Genomic DNA, 26,171 nt, shown 5'->3' with positions numbered 1-26,171 from the left:
TCCTTTGTTTCCTTTTACCACTGGCTGCCTGTAGTCCTCCCATGTGAATCCCGGTCTTGCTTGGATGCAGGCAGACAACGTTGGTGGGGTGGGTGTGGAGGAATGAGGATTGTAGCCACCTTGGAAATAAAATGTTACTAGATCATTGCTTATCCCTTGGTCCACTCACTTCAATCCCTCCCTTTCTCTTCCCTGACCACATCCCCACACTTGGGGTCTCCTTCTTACCTCCCTTGGGTTCATTGGGGAACAGTCCATACTCATCACAGACAATTAGGGGAGCAATCATTGACCACTCTGGCCTATAGAGAATGAACAAACAGCACAGAAGATTTGAGTGCAGCTGAATAGCATATCTGTCATATATTACCTTTTGCTCACAACATTTTGTGCCCTCCACTTTGCCTCATTATGTAGTACCATCTGCCCATGGGCAGACACCCCCTCACTCCTAGAGCTCTCCAAACTCTGCTCCCATTGTGGGCAGGTGTATTCCTGTGTGTATGTCTGTCTACCCACAGAAAGCAAAAAGTTCTAGATAGCAACTCTGCCTTCCAACCTTAATGCTCCCTTTCCAGTTATTGCATTTGTGTTCCATTTGATCACACAGTGGAATAGCCATCCCTGTCTTGAATTGCAGTTCAGTAGTCCAGCTGCTAAGCATCTAACCATGACTGTTTCCAGCGCTTTGAGCATGCAGTGTATCAGCTCTGCTCTTCATACCAGCGTGAGAGTTATCAGCAAGCTTGGCGTCATGTATTCTGGCAGAGTTTCCCTGCCCTGCCCCACTGTTTGCACTGAATAACATATAGGTGGTATCGAGCAAGCACCTGAAAGCATAACTTGTTCTTCCAGGTGTGTGAACCGAAGGACTTTGCTCCTCATCAAATGTTTTGGCAGCTGCCTTTGCTTTTACTCAACAGCATTCTGCCAGTCAATGATAGGGCTCTTTCGTAAAGAGCATCCTAGAGTTGAAGGGTGAGGGGCTGCTGATCACATAGGCCTGGTCTGGAGCAAATGGTCTTGATTCTGCACGACTGGCAGAACAGCTCATTTCACTGGGCCTGACAGTTGTATTTTTGAGTGGAGAAATTCCCTGGCTGGCACAAGACCTCATTTTTTCTTTCTCTGGCTGGTTTTCTCTAGGCGTTTCTGGAACGTTACCTCAGTCCAGGACCAACCTTACAGTATGACAAGAACCGTTGGGTCTCCAAACACTGGACACTCATTAGTGAGGAAGCTGTTACAAAAGGATTAAGGGACGGTGTTGTGTTCATCCTCAAGTGCTTGGACTTCAGCCTTGTCATTAATGTGAAGAAAATTCCATTTATCAAACTCTCGGAGGAGTTTGTAGACCCCAAATTTCATAAGTTTACTCTTCGCTTGCAGTCTGAAACATCAGTCTAGATCAGAGACCATGTAAGTGTGTGGGTGAGGATAAGGTAATTTCTGGCTTCATTCTTTCATGTGTTTGGGGTTTTTGCTTTCTTTTTATTCAGATCAAAAAACACCAGGCAGTGGGCCATCTGCACTTAACAGGAAAGAGAAAGGAGTAGAGTCCCTCTAGAAAGATCTGAAGAGCTCATGGATTGGGTTGGTCCATTCATTGGGATTGAGTGGCTACCTTTACTTCATGCACATTTTAGAGGCCTGTCAGCCAGTGTAATGTTCTGCTTTTGCCTGCCACCCTGCCTTGGATTAGCTGGTGTGTAAGTGATGCTGCTGTTCCACCTCAGCCTGCCTCTGTATCCTCAACAAACAGCTTTCCACAAACTCTCATAATTGTGTTTGGCTTTTGGCAGTCATCTCTGTGACTCAGTTCAGACATCATGAAAAACCATGATCTTTGCTATCCATAGTATGGAACCTGGGTTGAACATCCAAATATACAGTAGGCAATTTATGGTTTGAAGCAGCCTGTTTGCCTTCACTTTTTATGCTCTCAACAGTCAGCACCATAAATTCATTCCCATCTACATACTGCAGCAGCTTCTGAAGGGGGAAGAAGTGCCTGCAGTTGTGATTTGTCAATTCAGACATCACATCAAATTAAAATGGTTGAAGCTTCCTTCCCATGTTTTTATTATGTTACAACTGACCCTTTGTGAAAATGGAAATGGACTGCCTTCAAGTTGATTCCGACTTATGGCGACCCTATGAATAAGGTTTTAATGGTAAGCCATTGCCCTCCTCTGAGTCTGAGAGGCAGTGACTGACCCAACGTCACCCAGTGAGCTTCATGGCTGTGTGGGGATTTGAACCCTGGTCTCCCAGGTCGTAGTCCAACACCTTAACCATTACACCACACTGGCTCTCAGTGAAGGGGTTTGAATTAATCCCTTTGGGCACTATCTGCTGGGGATGTGGGAAAGGCCATTGTACTTCTTAAAGAAGGCCATTTATGTATTTTGAGGGGAAATGTATCTACATAACTCCACCTTTCCACTGGCTAATGAAATTAGTTTTTCCAGCACTCTGTATTGCAGCTCTTTGAGTAGCAACCAGTGGTGGGTGTCTGGAACATAAATAAGGGGTTTTTTTATTCATGGATTTCTGCCTTTCAGCCTCCTAGACTTGCCCTACTAGCATAAGCACCTCTGTTCTTTCCTTGAGTGTATGTGGCTGTTCAGCTATTTTTCTAACCCTTCCAGGGTTTGTCCATTTTTCCTTCTCCCTATATATATTTAAGTGCTGCAGAATGATTGAGAAGAGCATGGAGCTTACTGAGTCTGACCAATCTGATTGTGAAGTGGGAGGAATGAATAGGTGGTATTGCTTCCTATTTATAAAAAGGTTTTCTATATCCCAGGAGAAGAGTAGGGATTTCTAGTCTATTTTCCAGCACATGCCTACAGGGAAGGGGGATATTTGATTGAGAGCAGGGAATACTTTCAGCGATTGAAACAGCTGCTTAAGATTTGAAACCAAACTGTGTTGAGTGTTGCTGTTTCCTGGGCTCCACATTATTAGCTGGCCTTAGTAGTCAGCTCTTACTTGTGGTTGCCACAGACCCTTTCACTCCCATAAGTCTTCTGTCTTACGCAACAAGTAAAGGGGTCAATCTTCATTTTAGGCCACCCTGAAATAGCGAGTCTCTCTCATTGCTTCTGAGTGTCTCTACAGCTTGAAGCAAGTCAACCGCCCCACCTCCCTTTAACCATGTTTTCTGCTTATGGGAGAGGGCAAGCGCCGTCTCTCCAGTTTGTGGAGACCTTGGGAGAAATGGGGGAGGGTCTCTTTGCTGAGCGACTTTGTCAAATTCTGGCTATTTGACAACTGCATTTTTGTGGACCTCTGAATGTTTCTTTCTTGACCAGTGTTGTACGATTTGTGTTCCTACATACCAGCTCTTAGGTTCTGCTGACAGCTGCTCTTGTTTGATTTGGGTTTTCTTTTAATCTATTTTATTTTATTTTTTAAAAGATATGCAAATATATAAAGTTAATCAGATGTTTAACTCAGATGTTAATGAAAGAGTAGTCCAATAAACATAACACTACCACAATTTTTTTCAGTCCAGATATATCCATCTTAAGCCATAGTTAACACTTCGCGGTGTTCCAATAATTAACAAAAGGAGGTCAATGTTTGTTTACTTTTGCACACACTTGAATTTATTTTCTCATCCCTCAAATGCCTAAAACATGTTAACTTAGTCTTTGAGGCTATCTGCCACACTTTTCTCAGCTTTTCATTCAAATCAGGAAGCAGGCTGTTTACCAAAACTTTACCAAGAATACTATATATAGCTAGCAATAACAAATTGCCCATTAATACTTGATTCTTTCTCACAGTACCTGCTAGATAACTACTGATTGTATTTCATAATCAAAGTCCTTTAATTCTTAAAATATGTTTCCAATATGTTTTATCCACCTATACAACTCCTCCACATTGGTATCTGCAATTTTTTGTCTCCGGTGATGCCCTGTACAATTAGTGTACATTTTTCTTAATCAGACAGATTTGCATTACCAATTTGCACAATTCTGTAGAAATACTGCCTGTGGCACATTATATATAATTTTTATAAGCCTATTTTAATAGAATATAAATGTCGTTATATACTATTAATAGTATATGTCTTAAAAATTTGCTTAGAAATGCAAATTATTAAGTGGTACATAAATGTCTTAAATAATCAATTTTAATCAATCAGTAAACATGGGCTCTAAATTTGAATATATTAGATGGCGTATTAAATGGAGCAGAAGCTAAGTTCACACCTGGAGCTGATATTCCAAAATGAGGTCTTTCCAGTTGGCTGGCTGGCTGGCAACATAGAAAAGGTTCAAATTGCCTATGTGAAGAGTCATTCCAGCCTAGACAAATAACAGAGTGCAAATAGAAGGAGCAGGTTTAAGCAAGTGAGTAGGCCTTACTTAAATTTGGAGTCAGAGGTGCTTAGAAATTGTTTGGTTTCAAGTTGATGTTTGGGGCTTCAAGCCATGGATGGCCTCTGTGCATTCACCCTTTTCAAGGCTGAAGATGTTTCTTGTGTGATTGTGTGTTTGATACCCCCTTCCATTTCCGCAGTGGCATTAAATGAAGTAGCCAAGTTACTTAAAGAAAAACACAGCATGGGGAAGGGTATGCCAATGAGGTTTCTTCTTAATAAGATTGTGATTTTTCTCTTCTACCTCCCACTACGTCTTCAGCCAAGTGTTCTGCTAGCTTGGGTTTTTTATTTAAGAAGCAATAGTGCTTTCTGTCTCTTTCAGTTTGACTGGAACATACCTGATAGTTTTAAAGACTTTTTTAATGAAGGAAATAACAGCCTCATCTAGTGCCTTCATTGTTACAAACCCATCTTAAGGAAACAGCTGCAGCTGGGCAACCAGTTCCTAAATATAAATTCCTTTTAACCTTTTTTGCTTGTTTATTTGCCTGAAAGTCACATTGACGTGTGACGTGTGGATTCAGAGTCAAAGAGGTCCATAGCCTGGAAGCTGCAGAGGTATATTTCAAGCACCAGATACCTTTTCCTTTTCTTCCTTCTCCACTTCCTTAAAATTTGAAGGTTATTTGCTCAGGAAATGCTGACATTCTTAAACGTGTTTTGTACTGTTATGTGACAAATGCTTGTGAGATGTCAGAAATGTATAGAAGAACCAAACTTGAGGCAGCATTAGTTGCTTTGAAATTGGGGGTTTCTTTAGCTCCAATCTGCACCCTCCAATTTAAAATGCTGTAAAAAATTTTGTTAAAACTCAATTGAAAGTTCTTGCCTGTTCAAACACCTTAGCTACTTCAACCTGAGTGAGACAACAAACCTCTCCCTGTTTGCTTGGTATGTTTACTTTTGCATTCTTTTGAGATCTGCAAAGGTTGAAAGAATGTGGCTTCAGTGGGACTCTCACGCTGTCTTCCATCTGCCACAGATTGTGTGTGTGTGTGACAGTAAGGAAATCACAGCCTGCCTGCCTTCTTTTCTTGGTGCCTCTGTTTCTTGTCCGTAACACCAATGTACAATGATGCTGCCCATCTTGCAGGGGCATTGTGAAGTTGTAATTGATTATTTGAAAAGTGTGTTTAGGATATCAAATGTGCCATACCAACAATAATACAGGAGCTTTCATATTGCTGTGCAGTTCTTGTGGATATAAACTTCATACCTTTGAATTCCAGAGGGCTAGAACTAACAGTTCCACTTTAAAATCCTTTCTTTTTTTCTTTCCTTTTTTTTAAGAGGAAAAACTGTTCCGCCTGATCATAAATGTAGTTGGTATGTTCTTCAATGTTGTGTAAAATGTTTTGGGCTTATTCACTCTGGATTGATTCAGTGTTACCACTGTGAGCTTTTGTTGATCAAGTTCCATGCCAGACCAGTAAAATCCATATCTAGGAACCAGGTGGGATGGCATGGTTCCTTCTCTCAGGAGTGACATGGGAAGCGACCGTGCCGTCCAGTTGTCTGACCCGGATTGTCATGTGCAAGTGTAGTGTAGAGCTTGATTATTCATAAGTAGTTCCTGTGCTGCAACAGTAGTTACACATATGCCCTTATTTGCTTGCACTGTGGAGATCAGGGTGCCTTCTTACTGGTTAGTTTTCAGCCAACAACTTACTTCCTGTTGCATTTCCTGGTTTGCCAAAAGTCTGGATCAGTGTTTCATTCATTTATGCTGACATAGTTTGAATTCACACCCAACCTCTTGCAGGTTCATCATTTACATTAATGACATGAGAAATAATGGCTTTGAAACTAAGCTATTAACCCCACTAGTATGCTACTGGCAGCAATTACACATGCTCACTGGTTTTACAAATTACATCAACTAATCAAGCTGTAGTTACTGTGTTGTTATGTCCTGAGAATATCTATAGTGTTCATATAATAGCTGTTATCAGGTGTGGTCAGATACATGGGGTTTTAGAGTGCACCCAAACACGTTGGCTCCTGTCGTAACCAAAAACTCTCTCTGCTGGTGCTGTCCAGTCCTAAGGAAGGGCAGGCAACTTAACCTGCTCCAGATATTTTGGTGTGATGCCACCATTTCCCCCCAACTCCACAATATTTGAAAACCACACTTGGCTGCTCTGGTCTGTCACTTAACACAGACTTAACTGTGAAGTATTATAATTCTCCTCAGTGCCTGTTACATAATTTACTCTAGCATTATTGTATATTGGGAGTAGGTATTTTCTGCTGAAAACTCCCCTTTTGATCACTGTGTACTGTTCAGCCTGACAACTTTTTCTGCACAAATTGTATTAAGTATCTATCTTTTTAAAGACGGCTTCACTGCACACGTAACTTTAATGTCAATTATATACACAGTGTGCGTTTTTTTTGTTCTAATTGTGGACTGAAGTAACTTAAGTGGAATTCCTACTTGCCTGTAACATTGAATGTACTGTGTGTCAAACATAATCAAGTGTTTGTAATGAAGCTGGATTCTTGATAGCTTTTTTAAAATTGAAGCTATTTTACACTTAACATATTTGTACAGTTAATTTGAAATAAACTGAAGTCAGAAATTCTTATGTTTGTGGCATTGGTATTTCCTCTGATTTATCGGTATTTCCTCTCACTTAGTAGTCAGGCCTTATTTTCTTTAAAATTAACATTGTGCTAGATACAACAAACTGAGCAAAAGGAAAATAGCTGTTCGTGGAACAGCATTAACATTTGATTTTGAAATTAATTTGAAAATTCCTGAGAGAGATACCCCTGGGAAGGAAACCTACTAAGTTGCAGAAAAATAGAGTCATCCATAGGTTTTTGTGCTTGGAGTATTTAACATTGATGAGGGGAGGGAGGTAAGTAAAGAATTTTTTTTTAAAGAATGAGAAGGAACTCACACAACAACCTTACTACTAGAATGGGGGATAACTCACTAACAGAGGAGACCCCCAAGTGCTAGGTGTGCAGCCTCTTAGAGTTTAGTTTCACTTTTCTCATGCAATGCTCTAGGTGAGGTATAAAACAGATCTTCCATGACTGTGGAATCTTGGGATTGTGGGGGGTCTATCAGCCACAAGATTTGGTTCATGTCTGCCACTTAGGGAAACGACTATGCCAAGTCTTTCCAATTTAACTCATGTTTTGGGACCAAAGCAGCTCTGTTGAAAATGAACCTGTTTCCCACCATTCACTATTACAGAGAATAAAATCAGCTATAATGCTTTTCCTTTTGCTTGAAGTGGATGACGTTTGCAGACATAGCAGTCCTTCCATAGTGAATTAAACATGGCAAGTTATAGTGAAATTAATCCAGGGATTTTGTGGCTGGACACTTTTTTTTTTTTTTGAAAAAGAAAACATCTTTCATTTTATTTTGGAAATGATTGAATGAATTCTGCAGCCATGGCTGCCCATTCTGAGCCATGAACCCTACCAAATCTTAGAAGAATAGCTATAGTGATTTTCCTGCAAGGCAGTCTTCAAAGGTTTGGAATAGCTAAAATAAAAACCGCCAAATCTCCCCTAGTATTTTGTGGCCAATTAATTTGAAAATTCCTGACATAAGAGAAGTACCCCTGGGAAAGAAACCTACCAAGCTGCAGAAAAATAGATTCATCCATAGGTTTTTGTTTTTGGAGTGTTTAAAGTTGATGGGAGGGGGTAAGTAAAAAATATTTTTAAAAAAAGAATGAAAAGCAACTCACACATAACAGCTGTAACACTGCACTCTGAACATTTTTAATACTAACGGTTGGCTCAAATGCAGTTCCTCAATTATTTCCATTATGGGTTGCCAACTTTTATTTATACATAGAAAAATTGTTCCTAGACTTTCACTCTGGAGAGTGGCAAGATAGTGTAACTACAATGGAAGTCGTGAGTTAATAGCTGTGCCATGCATATTTATTTATTTATTTATTTATTAAATTTCTATACCGCCCCATAGCCGAAGCTCTCTGGGCGGTTCACAACAGAATAAGACATCAATATACAATTAAAACCACCTATTAGACAATTCAAACACACAAAAATACTAAAATGTTAAAAAACTAGCATACTAAAATGCCAAAAATATTAAAATGTTAAAAATGAGATGTTATAGTGTTAAATGATTAAAATGCCTGGGAGAAGGCCCCAAACAGCTCTAGATACTTGCCACCTAGAGTTTTGGCAAGCCATTTGGTGAAGATGTGACGGGTGGCCGTGTATCTGAGCCTTGGTGGTGTCAAGAGACGTTCCAAAAGCCGAAAGTTGTCATCTTGCCAGTAAACCCACAGCTGTTGCTGCTGGCACAGCAGCTCTTTGCCCGATACTCACAGCAGGACCAGTAATGTGTGACCCTCCCAGGCAAGGCAGTCTTGCTCCTGACCTGAGCCAGGTGTCGGCACAGCTCCGCCCACTCTCACATGAAGTGCAGGTAACTGCAACTATTCCTCACCCAGGAGCTCAAGGTCTGGCTGCGCAGGACCTTCCAGGCTTCTTGGTAACTGGCAGCAGCTTCCTTGTATTCCCAGTAAGTCTGTAATCTCTTCGCTCTGAGAGTTTCTGGCAGATTCTCTTGTGGGATGCTTCTCACCAGCTTCAGGAATGCCTGGAAGAGTTCCACCTTGCAGATCCAAGACCTGGACTTTGGACTCCCAAATGCTTTCTTGGTTGTCCCCTGCTTGAAGCCACGTGAAATGACATCTAGTGGGTGCTCCGGAACAGCACTCCAGCTGATAGCTGCACCACACGGCACCACCTTCCCTTGACCCAGAGCATGGCTGGCCTCAACTGCTTCGCGGCTGTGGACGAAGAGCAGCTGGGACTGCAGGGTTTCCACCTCTTGAGCCCAGAAACCGTCTGGCAAACCCAAGACAGGCCAACACCTTGCAACAATGGCCCTCTGCAGGGCCTCCTTGCTGTAGGGACAACGGCCCACGACCACGGCTGACAAGCAGATGGGCTGCTGGAGAAGATGCAAGAAGACAATAAGGGATGCTAAAAAAGAATTTGAGGAGCACATTGCTAAGAACATAAAAACCAACAACAAAAAATTCTATAAATACATTCAAAGCAGGAGACCATTTAGGGAGGCGATTGGACCCTTGGATGATAAGGGAGTCAAAGGTGTACTAAAGAACGATGAGATTGCAGAGAAGCTAAATGAATTCTTTGCATCTGTCTTCACAGTGGAAGATATAGGGCAGATCCCTGAACCTGAACTAACATTTGCAGGAAGGGATTCTGAGGAACTGAGACAAATAGTGGTAACGAGAGAGGAAGTTCTAAGCTTAATGGACAATATAAAAACTGACAAATCACCGGGCCCAGATGGCATCCACCTGAGAGTTCTCAAAGAACTCAAATGTGAAATTGCTGATCTGCTAACTAAAATATGTAACTTGTCCCTCGGGTCCTCCTCCGTGCCTGAGGACTGGAAAGTGGCAAATGTAACGCCAATCTTCAAAAAGGGATCCAGAGGGGATCCCGGCAATTACAGGCCAGTTAGCTTAACTTCTGTCCCTGGAAAACTGGTAGAAAGTATGATTAAAGCTAGATTAACTAAGCACATAGAAGAACAAGCCTTGCTGAAGCAGAGCCAGCATGGCTTCTGCAAGGGAAAGTCCTGTCTCAGTAACCTATTAGAATTCTTTGAGAGTGTCAACAAGCATATAGATAGAGGTGATCCAGTGGACATAGTGTACTTAAACTTTCAAAAAGCGTTTGACAAGGTACCTCACCAAAGGCTTCTGAGGAAGCTTAGCAGTCATGGAATAAGAGGAGAGGTCCTCTTGTGGATAAGGAATTGGTTAAGAAGCAGAAAGCAGAGAGTAGGAATAAACGGACAGTTCTCCCAATGGAGGGCTGTAGAAAGTGGAGTCCCTCAAGGATCAGTATTGGGACCTGTACTTTTCAACTTGTTCATTAATGACCTAGAATTAGGAGTGAGCAGTGAAGTGGCCAAGTTTGCTGATGACACTAAATTGTTCAGGGTTGTTAAAACAAAACGGGATTGCGAAGAGCTCCAAAACGACCTCTCCAAACTGAGTGAATGGGCAGAAAAATGGCAAATGCAATTCAATATAAACAAGTGTAAAATTATGCATATTGGAGCAAAAAATCTTCATTTCACATATACGCTCATGGGGTCTGAACTGGCGGTGACCGACCAGGAGAGAGACCTCGGGGTTGTAGTGGACAGCACGATGAAAATGTCGACCCAGTGTGCGGCAGCTGTGAAAAAGGCAAATTCCATGCTAGCGATAATTAGGAAAGGTATTGAAAATAAAACAGCCGATATCATCATGCCGTTGTATAAATCTATGGTGCGGCCGCATTTGGAATACTGTGTACAGTTCTGGTCGCCTCATCTCAAAAAGGATATTCTAGAGTTGGAAAAGGTTCAGAAGAGGGCAACCAGAATGATCAAGGGGATGGAGCGACTCCCTTACGAGGAAAGGTTGCAGCATTTGGGGCTTTTTAGTTTAGAGAAAAGGCGGGTCAGAGGAGGCATGATAGAAGTGTATAAAATTATGCATGGCATTGAGAAAGTGGATAGAGAAAAGTTCTTCTCCCTCATAATACTAGAACTCGTGGACATTCAAAGAAGCTGAATGTTGGAAGATTCACGACAGACAAAAGGAAGTACTTCTTTACTCAGCGCATAGTTAAACTATGGAATTTGCTCCCACAAGATGCAGTAATGGCCACCAGCTTGGACGGCTTTAAAAGAAGATTAGACAAATTCATGGAGGACAGGGCTATCAATGGCTACTAGCCGTGATGGCTGTGCTGTGCCACCCTAGTCAGAGGCAGCATGCTTCTGAAAACCAGTTGCCGGAAGCCTCAGGAGGGGAGAGTGTTCTTGCACTCGGGTCCTGCTTGCGGGCTTCTCCCAGGCACCTGGTTGGCCACTGTGAGAACAGGATGCTGGACTAGATGGGCCACTGGCCTGATCCAGCAGGCTCTTCTTATGTTCTTATGTTCTTAGGAGAGCACCCTGGCAGCCAAGGACGTTCCAGCGTGCCAGCTTATCGCTGCACGACATGGAGGCCGTCTGGGCCCCACAGCCTGGCTTGACCTGTAGAAGCCCCACGGCGTGGAAGTCACCACCAGGCCGGTGGGAGTCCCCTGCCTCTCCGGGGACACACTTGCCCCCAGTCCGGTGGACATCCACCACACTGGCTCCAGCACCATCCTCGGCAGGGAGCTCAGCACCATGGGCTGAATGGCTGTCGGCCACTTTCTGTCTCTTGGGGGAATGGACAGCTAGCATTCCTTCAGTCTCCCTTCCACAGTCACCGTGAAAGCCCCTCTTAGGGGCCTTTGTTGGCTTCAGAGGCTGGCAAGGCTGGGCTTCTGCTTCCCTCACTGGGATGATTGACGCATCCCCACAAGGCGTGTGGCTGCAGAAAAAAATAAAGCTGACATGTGGTTTGAGAATCCACTTCCCTTCCTTGGTTCCTGGGTGGAAGATGCTGGGCTCTTGGCACACAGCAGCCAGCCACAGCTGGTGAAGGAGGTACCTCTGGAAGCTCCTCTTGGCCACCACTTCGGCATGACTGTCATTGACAATGTCTCCAGTCTTCCTCATTTCTGACTGCCCAATGCATTTTGTACCAGTTCCCATGGCAACAACTTCCTTAAGCGCTGGCCCGCCGCCGCCCGGCTCAGCCCAGCGCTCCACCTTCAGCACAGCCGCCAGTAGCGTCCACTCGCGCGCCCCCGCGGCCGGCTTCCCTCGCCGAGGCAGCCGCGTGTGGTAGTGGCCGTAGCACAGGGCGGCCACCTCGTCCGCCGCCCACATCGCACCCCAGGCAGCTCCGTCACGGGGGTCATCTGGGGGCCTCCGGGCGTCGCTGGGATGCGACTCCCACCAGCAGCCGCTCACAGACGGCGCGGGCCGGGCCGGGAGAGAGTGCTGGAGCCCAGCAGCGCCCACGCCTGCCGCACGCGGACTCCTCCTGCCCCACAGAGTCCCTCCCAAGGCGGGTCGGCCTCGCGGCGGGCGCGGGCAGCGGAGGTGTTGCAAGCCCTTCTCGGGCTCCGGACAGGACTTAGGAGGGAAGGCGGGAAGCCGCCGCGGGAGGAAGGCCCGCTCCACCAGAGCCGCCTCTCTGTCCTCGAGTGCGCACCGGGTCAGCAGCTAAAGAAATCGCCGCCAGCAGGGCAGCTCTGCGGAATGGAGCCGGGTGGTCACCGTGGCGAGCGGGAAGAGTGGCCCTTCCTACGAGGAGCAGCGCGGCGACGCCTGACGAGGTACTCCACGCGCGCTCACAGGCACTCTCGCACGGGAAGGAGTCCGAGCCTCAGCTGCACTTCCGGCTCCCAAAGGGTCACGCTAGCTAAAGTTTTTACACTAGCTAAAGTTTCCATTCCATTTACAAAGAGAGTCTCACACATTGAAGTAAGTAGCAGAGGTTACCGAAGCATGGCTGAGATAAACATCCTAGTCCCCAAGAAGTGGCAGAATCAGCTCACCAACTTAAACTGCTGAACCCCCTCCCCCTCTCCTTCTGCCTGCTGCCATGTGAGAATGCGGCATTAAGGCTGGGTTCAGGGCTCGTGCAGGTGAATCTGCTCGGGGAGGGGGAGTATTACCCATCCAAGGTAGCTAAAACAGTCTCGGAATGTTCTGCGATCATAACCTCAGGCTTGGCTGGATTAGTTTTGAATGGGTTACCCTCATTCAGGAAATGCTCCTGGAAATTAAAAATAGTGGGGTCAGTGTATTGATGATGTTGCTCTCCAGACTGATAAATTATTTCCCCAGCAACTGTGTACTGATATTGAGGAGCACTGGGTACAAGACAGGAACTTAAAGCCGAAGGGGAGTGGAGCATGAACTTATGAACCATCAGGCATCATCCTTTGGGGCAGGAGTGGATGCTCCACTTTGCCAGCCATATCAGGCAGGGTAGAAGGGCTCCATGCAATTCTATTCCTCAAGCCTCCTCTAAAACCTGATTGGTAATTAGGCAACAGTGTGAGATTTTGATTGATGAGAGTTTGAAATGTGATTTCCCACTACTTGACAAGTCTGACCACAGTTTGAGTTGGATCCAGGTCCCTTCAGCTGCGCCCCTCTCCCAATGCAGTCTGCACCCAACGCTCCTTGCCAGTTCCCCTTCTTGCCAGAATCTCTCCTGTTTGGTAGTGAACTTTTCCTACCTCTCCCCCGTAGGCTGTTGTGGATTTTTTTAGCTACTACCATTTAAAATTCCCAAGGTTGCTTATATCACTAAAAAAAAAATACACCCACATTAAATAAAACAACAGTTCACACTTGCAATTAAAAGCATCAGGGGGGGAAAGCAATTAAAACCATAAAAGCTCTGGAAGATAAAAACCACTTTCACCTACTATCTAAAGGGCATAAGACTGGCACCAGGTAATTAGATATGAGAAAGTGGTGCCTCAGTTGCACAACCTCATTCAAGAAGACCAGTTCCTAGAAAATGCCCACTTTATCTCAGCTGGTGGGCCTACAAACGATCTTAACATCTGAACAAGTTCATATGGGAGCAAGTGGTCCTTCAGATACCTACACATCCTTAGGGCAGTGGGAAATCTGTGGCCCTGCAGATGTTGTTGTATTACAATTCCCATGATTCCTGTCCTAGGCCATGCTAACCGGTGCTCGTGGCCAACCAGAAGCTAGCGGCCAACATCTGGAGAGCCACAGGATAGGGCTTTGCATTATCCCTATAGACAGACTGATACCCAGTTGAGTTGGAGGTTGTCAACATGTGGCTGTTGAGGACTTCCCCAGCACCCATAAAGCTGCTGAGCCCTTGCTGCCCACTTTGTCATGACGTGGCACTTCAGGTGATGGCTGATATTTGTGCATCCACCTAAAGAGCTGGTTCTTACAGAAGCCCTCACCCCCAAGCTGAGGACCTTATACTTTAATGGAAGCTTCAAAACAGGCGGAATCCCCATATCCTCACCAACATGATGTTTGTTGGTCTATTCATACTTCATTTTGTGTTCTGTGTGCTATTATACCATTCCACTACAGGCACAGATGGAGATGTACTTGGGAGATGCAGGTACACCCCTTAAGGTATCTCTGAAACCTGAGCACACTAACCTTTAAGGCCAAGATAACCATATCTACCTTAGGGTAAGAAAAGAAGGAAGAGTGGCTTGTTTTCCATCCCTTACTTCTTTTGAAACCTTGGAAGGTTTGCCCAGGTGGAGATGTATCAGTTCTCAAAATTGTCTCAGTGCAGTGAGAAAACCCATGAGTCCATTCTCACTTCCAATGTGGTAAATGTGGCAGCATTTTAATTTACATGGTTCACATGACGTTACTGGCAAACAGAAGCTATCACAGAGTTTTTCCCCTGTAAATCTGTACTAACCCAATCCACTGATAATACAAAAAGTTTAGAACAATATGGCTCCACTCTGCTCCACACGTCTGTGAAGACTGTTTGCTTCAATGGTTTTTAGTGGGCAGGTGAATCATCACTTTCAGCTGTTCCCCTTTCTCCGCCCACTAACTCTCCCATGAATTCCATTTTATTTTATTTATTTATTTATTCCTGGCATTTGTTAGTCGCTTTTTTTCAACAGTAGAACTCAAAGTGACTTATAACAAGAAAAAAACACAATAATTGAAATAACTTAAAGAGCAAGTTGCATTATCTAGCAACTTCCGACTGCTCTGTCCTCCCCGCTTCACGGTTTGCCGCAGCCCTCCCTTCTTCCCTCCCTTTCTCCCCGAGTAAACTTCCTTCACTCCTTGTAACTAGTGATGGGAACTGCAACTGGATTTTATCATTCTTTCTCATGTTCTCTGTATCTTTGCAGAGAGAATTTTGAAGAAACCTCTCTCTGCACCTGGCATCCAATTTTTTCCCTAAAGAAATGTAACGTGGATTTTTTTAAAAGTCACCTCAAAAATATCATTATCAACATTTTCTCAAAATATCAACATCGATATTGACATTTTGAGATAATACTAATATTGATATTTTATTTAAAATATATTACATTGATTTGTTTTTCCAGTGGGAAAAAATTAACTCAGAAAAAGCAAGGGGCAGTGGAGAAAGGGGGGGCAGATGACCCACTTCTTTTCAACCACCAACCTTCAGGAAGTGGCGGGGACAGGAGGGAGTAGAAATACTGCACAGGACAAAAATACTTGCACATACCCAGTAACTGAGCAACTGGAGGGAGTAAAATTAGAGGGTGGGGCCACAAGGAAACAGCAACACTAACCCTTCCCAGAGGAACACCTACTTGTATGAATGGAAAACAAAGGATTTGAAGCTACCATTAAGCAGGAAGTATGGACCTTGCAAATCTATTATGATGGCAAAAGTGGCGTATTTGCTATGAAGAAATACTCCCATGTGAATAAGCCCTGACTGTGCATCTCGCCGTCTTGTCTAGCTTGGCCCACATTTTATTTATTTATTTAACTTGTGTACTGTTTCATATTTCAACAGAAATCTCTTACGCTGTTTACAATGCTACGGGGTTGTCATGTGGTCAAGAAGTGAGTGGTGTTAAAGGTGATTTATAGAGCAGTCAACAACAATCAACATCTGTCATGGCCAATGGGCCTCAAAAGGACATGGTTTCAGTATCAAATCTGTATTGTACTTCAGTTGGATTGTGTGTAAATTCACACACGGTTATTTTTATTCCCTTTTTCAATAGTTCTGTGTTCTCCACAATCACATTCTAAGCTGCCTTTCTTTCTATAGGATAAGGATTTCTTCACTTTTGCTCATGTCTGTGTCCACCCCAAGCTAGACGTACACTGAAATGCATAGCAGCCTGCTACGTATCTCGTTTTTCATAAACTAATTACAGGGGTGTAAGAGCCCAATTCTCACTGTGAAGGCAATGAAGGGGAGAATTATATTTTCATTCCCCCATGCCAACATGAATAGGAGCTTTAGAGAAAGAGTCCCTGTTGGCACCAATGAGGACTACACAGACACACACACACACACAATGTGCTGCCTTCACAGTGAGAATTAGGTGCACTGATCAGTTAAGAAAAATTGAGAAAAGACACATAGCTACTTGCTCTATATTTAAGTACATGTACAGTTGGGCCAAAAGAGAAAGAGAGAGAATATTCAATTTTTGTACAACTGCTTTATCCTCTCCTTACATTTGTTCTTCTTTTATTTTAAACCATTTTATGCTTAATATTCAAAGCTGTTTCTTAAACTGATATCCTGTAAAGTGTACTTATGATTCTCCTTGTGCCTCATCTTGAAAGGCTGTTTCAGAAATACAAGTCAGGCAAAGCACAACCAAAATATATATTAATATATTTTTGTCGTAAGCCAGGAAACTCCCAACTCCTCGTAAAGTGTTATCTATCTAGCCACTATAATAATTCCATACTTTTTCTACTATTCTTACCAATAAAGAGTGAGATTTACAGAAAGCAAAGATACCATGCACTCACCTTTTTTAATTGATTTCAGTATGTCATATGCTTGGGGAACAGCTTTTGGAAGCTAGAATAGGACATATGTTGGAAATAGGTACAAAAAAAAGAAAACAGGTCAAGGAGCTTTCAATTACCCTTAGAAACAGACTTTGGAAGTCCTACAGATAAATGCTTTCCCTTTAGATGAGGCATAACATCTTGAGGAATACAAATTTAAAGTCCAGGTGGTTTTAGAGAGCCATAAGCTACTCATCATCATCTTCATCATCATCATCTTCATCAGCATCATCGTCTTCAGTGTTTATTTTCCCAGAAAGTACATCTTCTATCCAGTCTTCCAGTTCCTCAGCTGTGGGGAGGTCATCATCATCCCTGATGTCCATCCAGACACTATCAGCCTGAAAGAAGGAAAGGCAATACAGAGAGAGGTGAACATTTTCTTCACATAAAACAGTGGGACTTCGGGCCAAACTAAACATTTTCCATCTGGACGAGTGTAATACATTGTATTTGTGGCTGCCCTTGAAGCTGCTAGGCTGGTAAGTGGGGCAGCCAAATGGCACCACATATCACCAGTCCTAAACACTGCACTGGCTGCCAGTGAGCTATCGGGTCCAATTCAAGGTATTAGCAACTAACATATAAAGCCTTAAATGACTTAGGACCCAAGTATATAAAAGATTGCCTTCCCTAGAATCAACCATTTCAGACTCTACAATCAGCAGATGAGGCCTTGGTGGTGGTGGTGGTGGTGCCACCGACCTATGCCCGGTTGGCAATGACCTGTGACAGGGCCTTTTCAGTGGTTTGTGGATTGCCCTCCCCAGAGAGGTCCATCAGTATTGACTTCCAGGAGGAATTTGAAAACATTCCTGTTTACCCAGGCATTTGATGGCTGAAAGGGACTGTTCCTGGCAACCTGAAGATTACTGATGAAAGAATGTTTTTAACTGTGAAATGGAAATGGACTGCCTTCAAGTCGATCCCAACTTATGGCGACCCTATGAATAGGGATTTCATGGTAAGCGGTATTCAGAGGGGGTTTACCATTGCCTCCCTCTGAGGCTAGTCCTCCCCAGCTGGCTAGGGCCTGCTCACTTGCCACAGCTGCACAAGCCAGCCCCTTCCTTGTCCACAACTGCCAGCTGGGGGGCAACTGGGCTCCTTGGGACTATGCCGCTTGCCCACAGCTGCACAGGTGGCAGGGCAGATAACCCCTGAGCCACTCACTGTGGGGGTGATCTTCTGGCCCTTGACACCCAGGAGACACAAGCAGGGATTTGAACTCACAGACTTCCAGCCAGGCTCTCCTTTTTTAGAATAATTTTGTTTTAGAATGTTTTTAATTGTAATAGTTTTTTTTAATGTTTTAAACTGTTTTAGTATGCTTTTCTTTTTCTTGTTATTTTGTTTGTTTGTTTATGTTTACCACCCTGGGCTCCTTTTGGAGAAAGGGTTGGGATATAAATTTTTAAAGAATTAATTTAATTTTAAAAATTAAATCCAGATCAGTCTCCATTACATTTAAAGTGAGAGCTTACCATCCCTCCTATTCTTTTAGGTGTTTTTTTCCTCAGCCAAGTTCAGACACTGGATAGAACTAAGCTTGGCCAGGAAAAAAGCACCCGAGAGAGGCTATAGGAAAGTAAGCAGTAGGTGCAGGAAGAGAGTTCAGCTTTTCTCATTCCTTCACCCCCTTTTGCTCTAAAAACTGACCCACACCCACACACATACAGCTCTTGCTTTATATGAGATGAAGGGCAGACCTGGGTTTTAAACAAATGGGGTTTGTTGCCATTACATCTAGTTTGGTTGAGAAAGAGAGAGGGGGAACGTACAAAGTGTGAGTGAGTGAGTATTTACCAGAGTTCACTTGCTGATAGCTCAAATAATCATTAACCTGGAATAAGCCCAATTCATTATTTGTAGTATCAGCAATCTGCAATGTGTATGGAACATTTAAATACCTGAAAAATCACAATGAATGGAATGAGGGATCAAAGTGATATTTCCCTTCCCATCACATTCCCTTCTGTTAGGACATCTGAGTTACTCCTCAAAACAAGATGAATTCTTTAAAAACTGGCAATTGGCAACTTCTACATTACATGTAGTTGAGTAGTTCGGCAGCTGTATCCACAACTGAGCAGTCCTATTCAGGATCCACTCTGCTCACCCCGTATGGGGAGGGGGCTAGAAAAGGTGCCCTAAACATAGTCTGCCTCATCTCTCTCCCTGACTGGATCACCGCGTCCAGTGGGGTCACCGCTTAGCGGTCGCAAAAGACAAATGAACTTTGGAACGTGGAATATATGGACATTGCTGGACAGTACAGATAGTGAACATCCTGAACGCAGGACTGCCATCATCGCAAGGGAGTTGAGACATTTTAATATTGACATAGCAGCACTCCAAGAAACTCGAAGAGCAGGAGAGGGGCAATTGAAGGAAGAAAAAGGAGGTTATACCTTCTTCTGGAAAGGACTGCCTGAACAATAATAACAAATACATGGAGTAGGCTTTGCTATTAAAAATGATCTTGTGAAGCTCTTGTCAGAAGTTCCTATTGGCATTAATGAACGACTCCCAACTCTCCAGTTAAAACTTGCCAAAAACCAGCAGGCAACTATTCTAAGTGCTTATGCACCAACATTAGATGCTGATGAGGACATCAAGGAAAATTTTTATACCCAGCTGGACACCATCTTATCAGAGATACCTAAGGAGGATAATATCCTCCTGGGCAATTTCAATGCAAGAGTTGGGCATGATTTTGATTTATGGCCAGAAACCATTGGGAAATAAGGAGTTGGCAATAGCAACCTGAATGGCATTCTACTTCTGACTAAATGTGCAGAGCATAATCTTGTTACAAACACACTCTTTCGCCAGAAAGATAAATGTAAAACATCATGGAAGCACCCTCGGTCAAAGCACTGGCATCTCCTGGATTGCATAATTGTCCGTGCCAGAGATCATCGTGATGTACTCCTCACCAGGGCCATGACGAGTACCGATGACTGCTGGACAGATCACCGATTAATTCGATCCACTATGGCCATTAATATTGTTCCTCAATGTAGGCTCCAAGGAAGAAAAACAAGGCGTAAAATGAACATCCACACCCTTCAAGATCCTATTAAGCAAGCTTGCTTCCAAACAACTCTCAAGAAACATCTACCTATGGAACTCCCTGAAAATGTTGAGGAACACTGGATTAAACTGAAGACTTCCATTATTGCAGCATGTGAACAAACTATTGGATACCAAACTGAGAAACATCAGGACTGGTTTGATGAGAATGATAGTGAGATTGAATATATCATTGACAAGAAAAGGAAAGCCTTCCAGATATGGCAAAAAGATATTAACTGTGCTGCTAAGAAAAAAATCTATGCCAGTGCAAAGGCTGAGGTCCAAAGAAGAACTAGAGAATTTAAGAACGCCCAGTGGATAAAGCTCAAGAAATCCAGCATTTTGCAGATGCTCATGATGCACAGGGCTTTTTTAATGCCACAAAGGCCATCTACGGACCAACAAATTATGGTAGAAATCCCTTACGTTCAATGGATGGTACCAGACTTCTAAAGGACAAAGAGTCTATTGCACTGCGTTGGAAAGAGCATTACCATGACCTCCTTAATCGTAACTCTAGTGTGGCTGATGAGGTCTTCTCGCAAATCCCGCAACAACAAATTAGAGATGAGCTTGCAGTATCCCCTAATTTGGATGAAGTCAATAAAGCCATCAATCAAATGAAGAATAACAAAGCTAGTGGACCTGATGGGATTCCTGCTGAAGTCTTTAAAGGAGGTGGGCCTGAACTTACACAACTTCATAAACTCATCAAAAAAATCTGGATGAGGGAGGAGATCCTAGAAGACTTTAGGGATGCCATAATTATCAATCTTTTCAAGAAGGGTGATAGAACAGACTGTGGGAACTACTGAGGCATTTCTTTTCTAGCTACCGCAGGTAAAATCCTTGCAAGGATCCTCACAACTCGCCTCCTACCTATCTCAGAAGACATCCTCCCTGAATCCCAAAATAGTTTCTGCCCTTCCAGGGGGACAGTGGACGTGATCTTCACTGCACAACAGCTTCAAGAAAAATGCAGGGAGCAAAACCGACCTCTGTATATGGTGTTTATTGATCTGACTAAGGCCTTTGATACTGTAAATCGAACTGCTCTCTGGACCATCCTTCTGAAAATTGGATGCCCTGATAAATTTGTGAATATTTTGCAATTCTTCCATGACAACATGACGGTGACAATTTTGGATAACAATGGCTCTCAAAGTGATGCATTCAAAGTGGGATCAGGCGTAAAACAGGGATGTGTCATTGCTCCGACCTTATTTGCTACTTTCATTGCCATGATTATACACTTTGTTGAGGGGAAACTTCCCACTGGTGTGGAAATCACATATCGAACAGATGGAAAGCTTTTAAATCTCAGTAGGCTGAAAACAAAAAGTAAGGTAATTACAACCTCTGTCATAGAACTTCAATATGCGGATGATAATGTAGTCTCCGCACATTCAGAGAAAGATCTTCAAACTATCCTAAATGTCTTTGCAGAAGCATATGGAAAGTTTGGCCTCTCGTTTAACATCAAAAAAACCAAAGTGCTTCATCAGCAAGTGCAAACCAATCCCTCTGTAGCACCATCAATCCAGCTTAATGGTGCAACACTGGATCACTTTTCTTATCTTGGTAGCCATCTCTCTGTAAAAGCTGACATTGACGCTGAAATTCAGCATCGTCTGAGCTCTGCAAGTGCCGCATTCTCCCGAATGAAGCGTTGAGTGTTCGAGGATCGGGATATTCACAGGGAGACCAAAATGCTTATTTACAAAGCCATTGTACTACCGACCTTACTGTACGCCTGTGAAACATGAACCATCTATAAACACCACTCCCAACTTCTTGAAAGATTCCACCAATGGTGCCTCCAGAAAATTCTGCAAATTACTTGGGAAGATAGGCGGACTAATGTTAGAGTATTGGAAGAAGCAAAGACCACCAATGTTGAAACAATGATCCTCCAACATCAACTTCACTGGACCGGCCATGTTGTTCGAATACCTGATCACCGTCTTACAAAGCAGCTACTTTACTCCCAACTTAAGGATGGAAAACGGAATATCGGTGGACAGCAAAAGAGGTTTAAAGATGTTCTCAAAGCTAATCTAAAAAAAAGTAACATAAGCATTGAGAACTGGGAAGCCTTGGCCCATGAGCGTCCCAATTGGAGGTCGGCCATTATCAAAGGTGCTATGGACTTTGAAGAAGCACGAGTACAGGGAGAAAGGGACAAATGAGCTAAGCGGAAGACACGACAAGCAAATCCTCATTGTGACCATCTTCCATCTGGAAACCTATGTCCTCACTGTGGGAGGCTGTGTGGATCCAGAATTGGCCTCCACAGTCACTTTTGGACCCACTGTTAGACCTTACCCTGGAAGACAATCTTACTCTGCCACGAGTGATCGCCAATGAATGAATGACATTACATGTAGTACTGACCAATGACCACCAATAAAACACACTATCAACTAGAGAAAAGAAAAAAATAGGAAGAATTGCAAGTGTGCTCTTCTTGAATATATTGAGAAAGCTCCAGGAGTTTTCTGCACTGTTCTCATGTCCTCCCAAAGGACTAGGGGACCACTTACGAGTGCCATGCTACTCCCACCATTAGAGCTTCTGTTATGGACAGAGGCTGACTGCAATATGGAATATATTGGACTTGGAGACACCCAACTCAACGAGTATTTATTTATTTATTTACATTATTTAAGAGACTATTACGCCACCTTTCAAAATAGAAACATCTTTCCAAAGCAGCATGCAAAATATAATTTAGAAATTTAGAAGCAAAACATCAAGATTCATAATTAACAGACTTCCGGGAAGGGTGACTTAGCCTGTGCCTGCTTTTGAGACGGGCTCCTGCCTCAAAAGAAGCTTATTCAGATATATCAGTCAGTTTTTTCTTTTTTTTTTGACTGATTAAACTTCTCCCGGGTAGGGAGAAACGAAGAGATTAACCTCAAAGCCTATTTTTGTTGGGACGACCAGATCTCATTAATTTATGGGACGAGGTCCAGCCGACGAAGGTGGGACGGATTTTCAACAGCAAGCTCTATCTGTTAAAGCGAACGTTCATCTTATCTTCTAAGAGAGAACGCACTAACAGGCAAGCACCCTTCTTTCTATATTTTTCTTTTACTTGACTTAAATTGTTGCTGTTTAAAAGAGATTTGCCAGATTGATCGGTTTTTGACATCTCACTGGGGAGCCGTAACTTCTCTCTGCTACGCACTAATTAATAGCTTATCTCTGTTTTTGTTGCAAAAAGCTGTCCTGGATTTGCATTCTAAAGATATACACAGAAGAGGGATTTCTATTCCAGATTTTTATTTTGAAAAATATTATACTGTTTTGAGACTACTCTCTTTTTGGTCTATTTTATTTTGACGAATCTGTTTCTTGACGATTGCCATTAATTGTTTCGATCCTGGGAACTGCATTTTGTTTACTTAACTATTGGAGAGATAAGGCTGTCTGCTCTGTTTATACTGTGATGTCACCAAGTTTGGAGTATTAACCCAATTGTTGCTGAAATAAGAAGTGGTTTTCCTATATTTTTCTTTTAAAATGGCAATTAAGAAAGTGGCTGAGAATCTGGAAATAACTATGTTTCAGAAAATAATGGATGAGATTGAGATAACGAAAATTGAATTGAGTAAAATGAAGCAGGAGATTAAAGATATAAGGGTCCCTGTGAGAGAGGTGACCCTGGAAGGGGTCCCTGTGAGAGAGGAGACCCCGGAGATTGGAACAGGGGTCCCTGTGAGAGAGGAGACCCTGGAGACTGGAATAGGGGTCCCTGTGAGAGAGGAGATCCCGGAGATTGGAACAAACGTGGAACAGGAACAAGATTTGGAGTCTATGGACTTTAGAAATAAAATCTATTGTTTGGAACTCAATGTTATCTCTGAAGAAATTAATGAAGATTCTAGAGATAAAGTTATCAATGGCATGGATTATCTTCTGGACTGGAATGATGTGATGGAGCCCAATATAGAGAAAATCTATGGAATTAACTGCAGCCATGTGACAATGGAAAAACTTTTAAGAGATGACCCAGTGTATTTTGAAAAAAAGAACAGAGATATGATTTTACAGCAGTATTTCAGCAACCTATTCAGAATGGATGGCAAGAAAATATTTGGGATAGAGGTAATTCCCATCAGACTCTTACTATATGACTATGGCTTTGACAGCAAGATTATTATGGAATACTGATAATGGAAGATTGGATATTGAAATTACTGGACTTAACAAGACTACTGAAGATGGAAGATGGAAAATGGAACTAATAGAGATAATAGAACAATGGCTACTGAAATTACTGAACCTAACAGATTCTGATGTGATGGATTAATTGAAATGTTTATTTTGACTATGGTTATGACAATAAGATTATCATAATTAGTAATGAGATGGATTAATCGTTATGCTTATCTGGAAAAAAAAATTGATAGATATATTTCTTAAAGAATTGAAACCTCTCTTTGACTTTTTGTGGAAAGAATAAAGTAATGTTTATGAGATTTGATGATTAAGTAAGATAACTACTGGAGGAAAGTGATTTTATAATATGACTTAAGAGACAGGATTGTTATATATTATAGACTTATAACTGATTTGATCTTTGACAAATGGGAAGTCAATATTTTACTCTTTATTTTTTATTTTTGTTTTTTTTTTCTTTTTTTCTTTTTGTTTAACTATTTTTGATTTTGTTTTTTGTCTTTGAATGTTTTATGATTTTGTTTTGTATGTTTTATGAAAATCTGAATAAAAATTATTGAAAAAAAAAAAAAAAGATTCATAATTAACAGAAAAAGAGCAGTAAACCCATGTCAAGTCATTCCTAAGATCTAAAACCCTAACTCTCAGCAGATGATGATGATGATAAGTTAATAATACATTTGTTAGTTGATGAAAGTGTTGTTGAATTAAATTCCATAGTCCCTGGCCCTGGCCGTGCTGGGTGGGGCTGGTGGAAGCTGTAGTCCGACAGCAAATGAAATGCACCGCACTAGATAACCTTTAAACCAACACGTGGCCAGAGTCTTGGGCTAGACAAAGGAGTGTTGTTAACCCTGGCTATTCATCACTGGAAGCTACTTATTAGAAGAGTGCTTTGTTTTTTGTTTTTTAAATTGATTTTCAAGAATAATTAATAAGCGTTTCCACACGCTCAAAAGTTTTATAGCAAGCACTCTCATATGTGTTCATGCAATATTGTTCATTCTAGAAGTTGAAATGTAAGTAGTCCAGCATGATGATCCCATATTATCTCATTTGTTTTTCATCCTAGGAGAGCCCTCTACCTGATTCTATGTATTGCTGGAAGAGATCTCCTGTGGTTTCTATCCCCTTACCACTGTTTGCCATACCTACCCATGCCATTCTGGAACCATATTTCCTTTCACTGATTTCCAGTTCTTGACAATTATTTTGCCTTGCTGTTACAAAAATGATAGCATTTCTATAAAGAATACATTTGCATTTATATCATCAAAATTGTTAGCAAAGCCAGAGAACTTGACAGATCTATAACATGTATTCTTGTTATCTTATTTGACTTTGTTGTAAACCATGCTGTGCCTTGTGCAATAGGGGGTATATGAATATATAAAAAAATAAGGTGTTTTATTTTTGCTGATACTGATTTCATCACTCTTTTGTTCCATTGTTTATTTGTTAAGTGTTGACTCTAAATACTAAACCTCTATTACCAGAACCATAAAACTTTGCTACTGCCTCCATCTCAGTTAGGGTCCTTGGGCAGGTGTGTGGACGTTCAAGATCTCAGGGAGATCTTAGACCCCTTACTTTTTGGGGAACCAGGTCCCAGCAGGATCCCTATCTCTCCTGTGTCTATGAGTCAGTCAGCATGAAAGGCAAGTGTGTTACCCACGAGAAGAGTCTTCTAACTTGCTTCCTTGTCCTGTCTTGATGACTGGAGCCATTCAGCATGAAAGGAGATGAGTCAGTCACTGAAAAGACTCTTCTCAGTCAGTGGCACACACTCCCCTTTCATGCTGATTGACATCATTGTGGGAGAAGGTGCACACAAAAAGGACTGAAGAGTATGGAGACAACGATGGAGAGCAAGCAAATCACAGTTTACAGAGGAGGGTGGATACAACCAGGACACGGGAGATGAGGGAATGAGGAACTGTGGAAAACTTGGGCTGAAGAGGGGTCTCTCTCTCTCTCTGCTACATGTCTTCCAATGTGTTTGTTTGTTTACAAGGATCTCATTCTCAATCC

General features: G+C 42.5%; 3 protein-coding genes across 10 annotated transcripts in view; 1 reads left to right on the top strand and 2 right to left on the bottom strand.

The window, feature by feature from the left end:
- The window catches only part of VANGL1 (VANGL planar cell polarity protein 1), a 91,022-nt gene that overhangs the window by 55,134 nt on the left and 9,717 nt on the right, over positions 1-26,171 (top strand). For 3 of the 8 annotated variants that reach the window (XM_061638894.1, XM_061638872.1, XM_061638884.1), the window contains exon 8: positions 1,147-6,943. In XM_061638894.1, coding sequence (XP_061494878.1) covers positions 1,147-1,407 — 261 coding nt within the window. In that variant the 3' untranslated portion in view covers positions 1,408-6,943. Of the gene's footprint in view, positions 1-1,146; positions 6,945-15,852; positions 17,246-17,701; positions 17,839-25,212; positions 25,567-26,171 lie in introns of those variants that run through there. The other 5 variants (XR_009764381.1, XM_061638904.1, XM_061638913.1 and 2 more) reach the window with 5 other exon arrangements.
- Positions 8,206-12,777, bottom strand: LOC133390420 (tRNA-specific adenosine deaminase 1-like). The gene is made up of 2 exons (XM_061638978.1): positions 11,378-12,777; positions 8,206-9,370 (listed from the first exon to the last, which is right to left on the bottom strand). The coding sequence occupies exons 1-2, from the start codon at positions 12,195-12,197 to the stop codon at positions 8,811-8,813; spliced, it is 1,380 nt and encodes a 459-aa protein (XP_061494962.1). The 5' UTR covers positions 12,198-12,777; the 3' UTR covers positions 8,206-8,810.
- Positions 16,819-26,171, bottom strand: part of CASQ2 (calsequestrin 2) — a 63,443-nt gene continuing 54,090 nt past the window's right edge. The window contains exon 11 of the mRNA XM_061638944.1: positions 16,819-17,215. Coding sequence (XP_061494928.1) covers positions 17,063-17,215 — 153 coding nt within the window. The 3' untranslated portion in view covers positions 16,819-17,062. The remainder of the gene's footprint in view (positions 17,216-26,171) is intronic.

This window comes from Rhineura floridana, chromosome 1 (assembly GCF_030035675.1).
Source record: "Rhineura floridana isolate rRhiFlo1 chromosome 1, rRhiFlo1.hap2, whole genome shotgun sequence".
In the NCBI taxonomy this organism is placed as follows: domain Eukaryota; kingdom Metazoa; phylum Chordata; class Lepidosauria; order Squamata; family Rhineuridae; genus Rhineura; species Rhineura floridana.
The sequence above is the reverse complement of the archived record's forward strand: the minus strand, read 5'-3'. Positions and strand labels throughout refer to the sequence as shown.

Excerpts from the sequence above, each read along its gene's own strand:
- LOC133390420 (XM_061638978.1), bottom strand. The coding sequence starts at position 12,197 with ATGTGGGCGGCGGACGAGGTGGCCGCCCTGTGCTACGGCCACTACCAC. Across the intron at positions 9,371-11,377 it reads CTGCCAGGGTGCTCTCCTAA|TGCATCTTCTCCAGCAGCCC; the intron begins GAACATAAGAAC and ends TTATTGTCTTCT.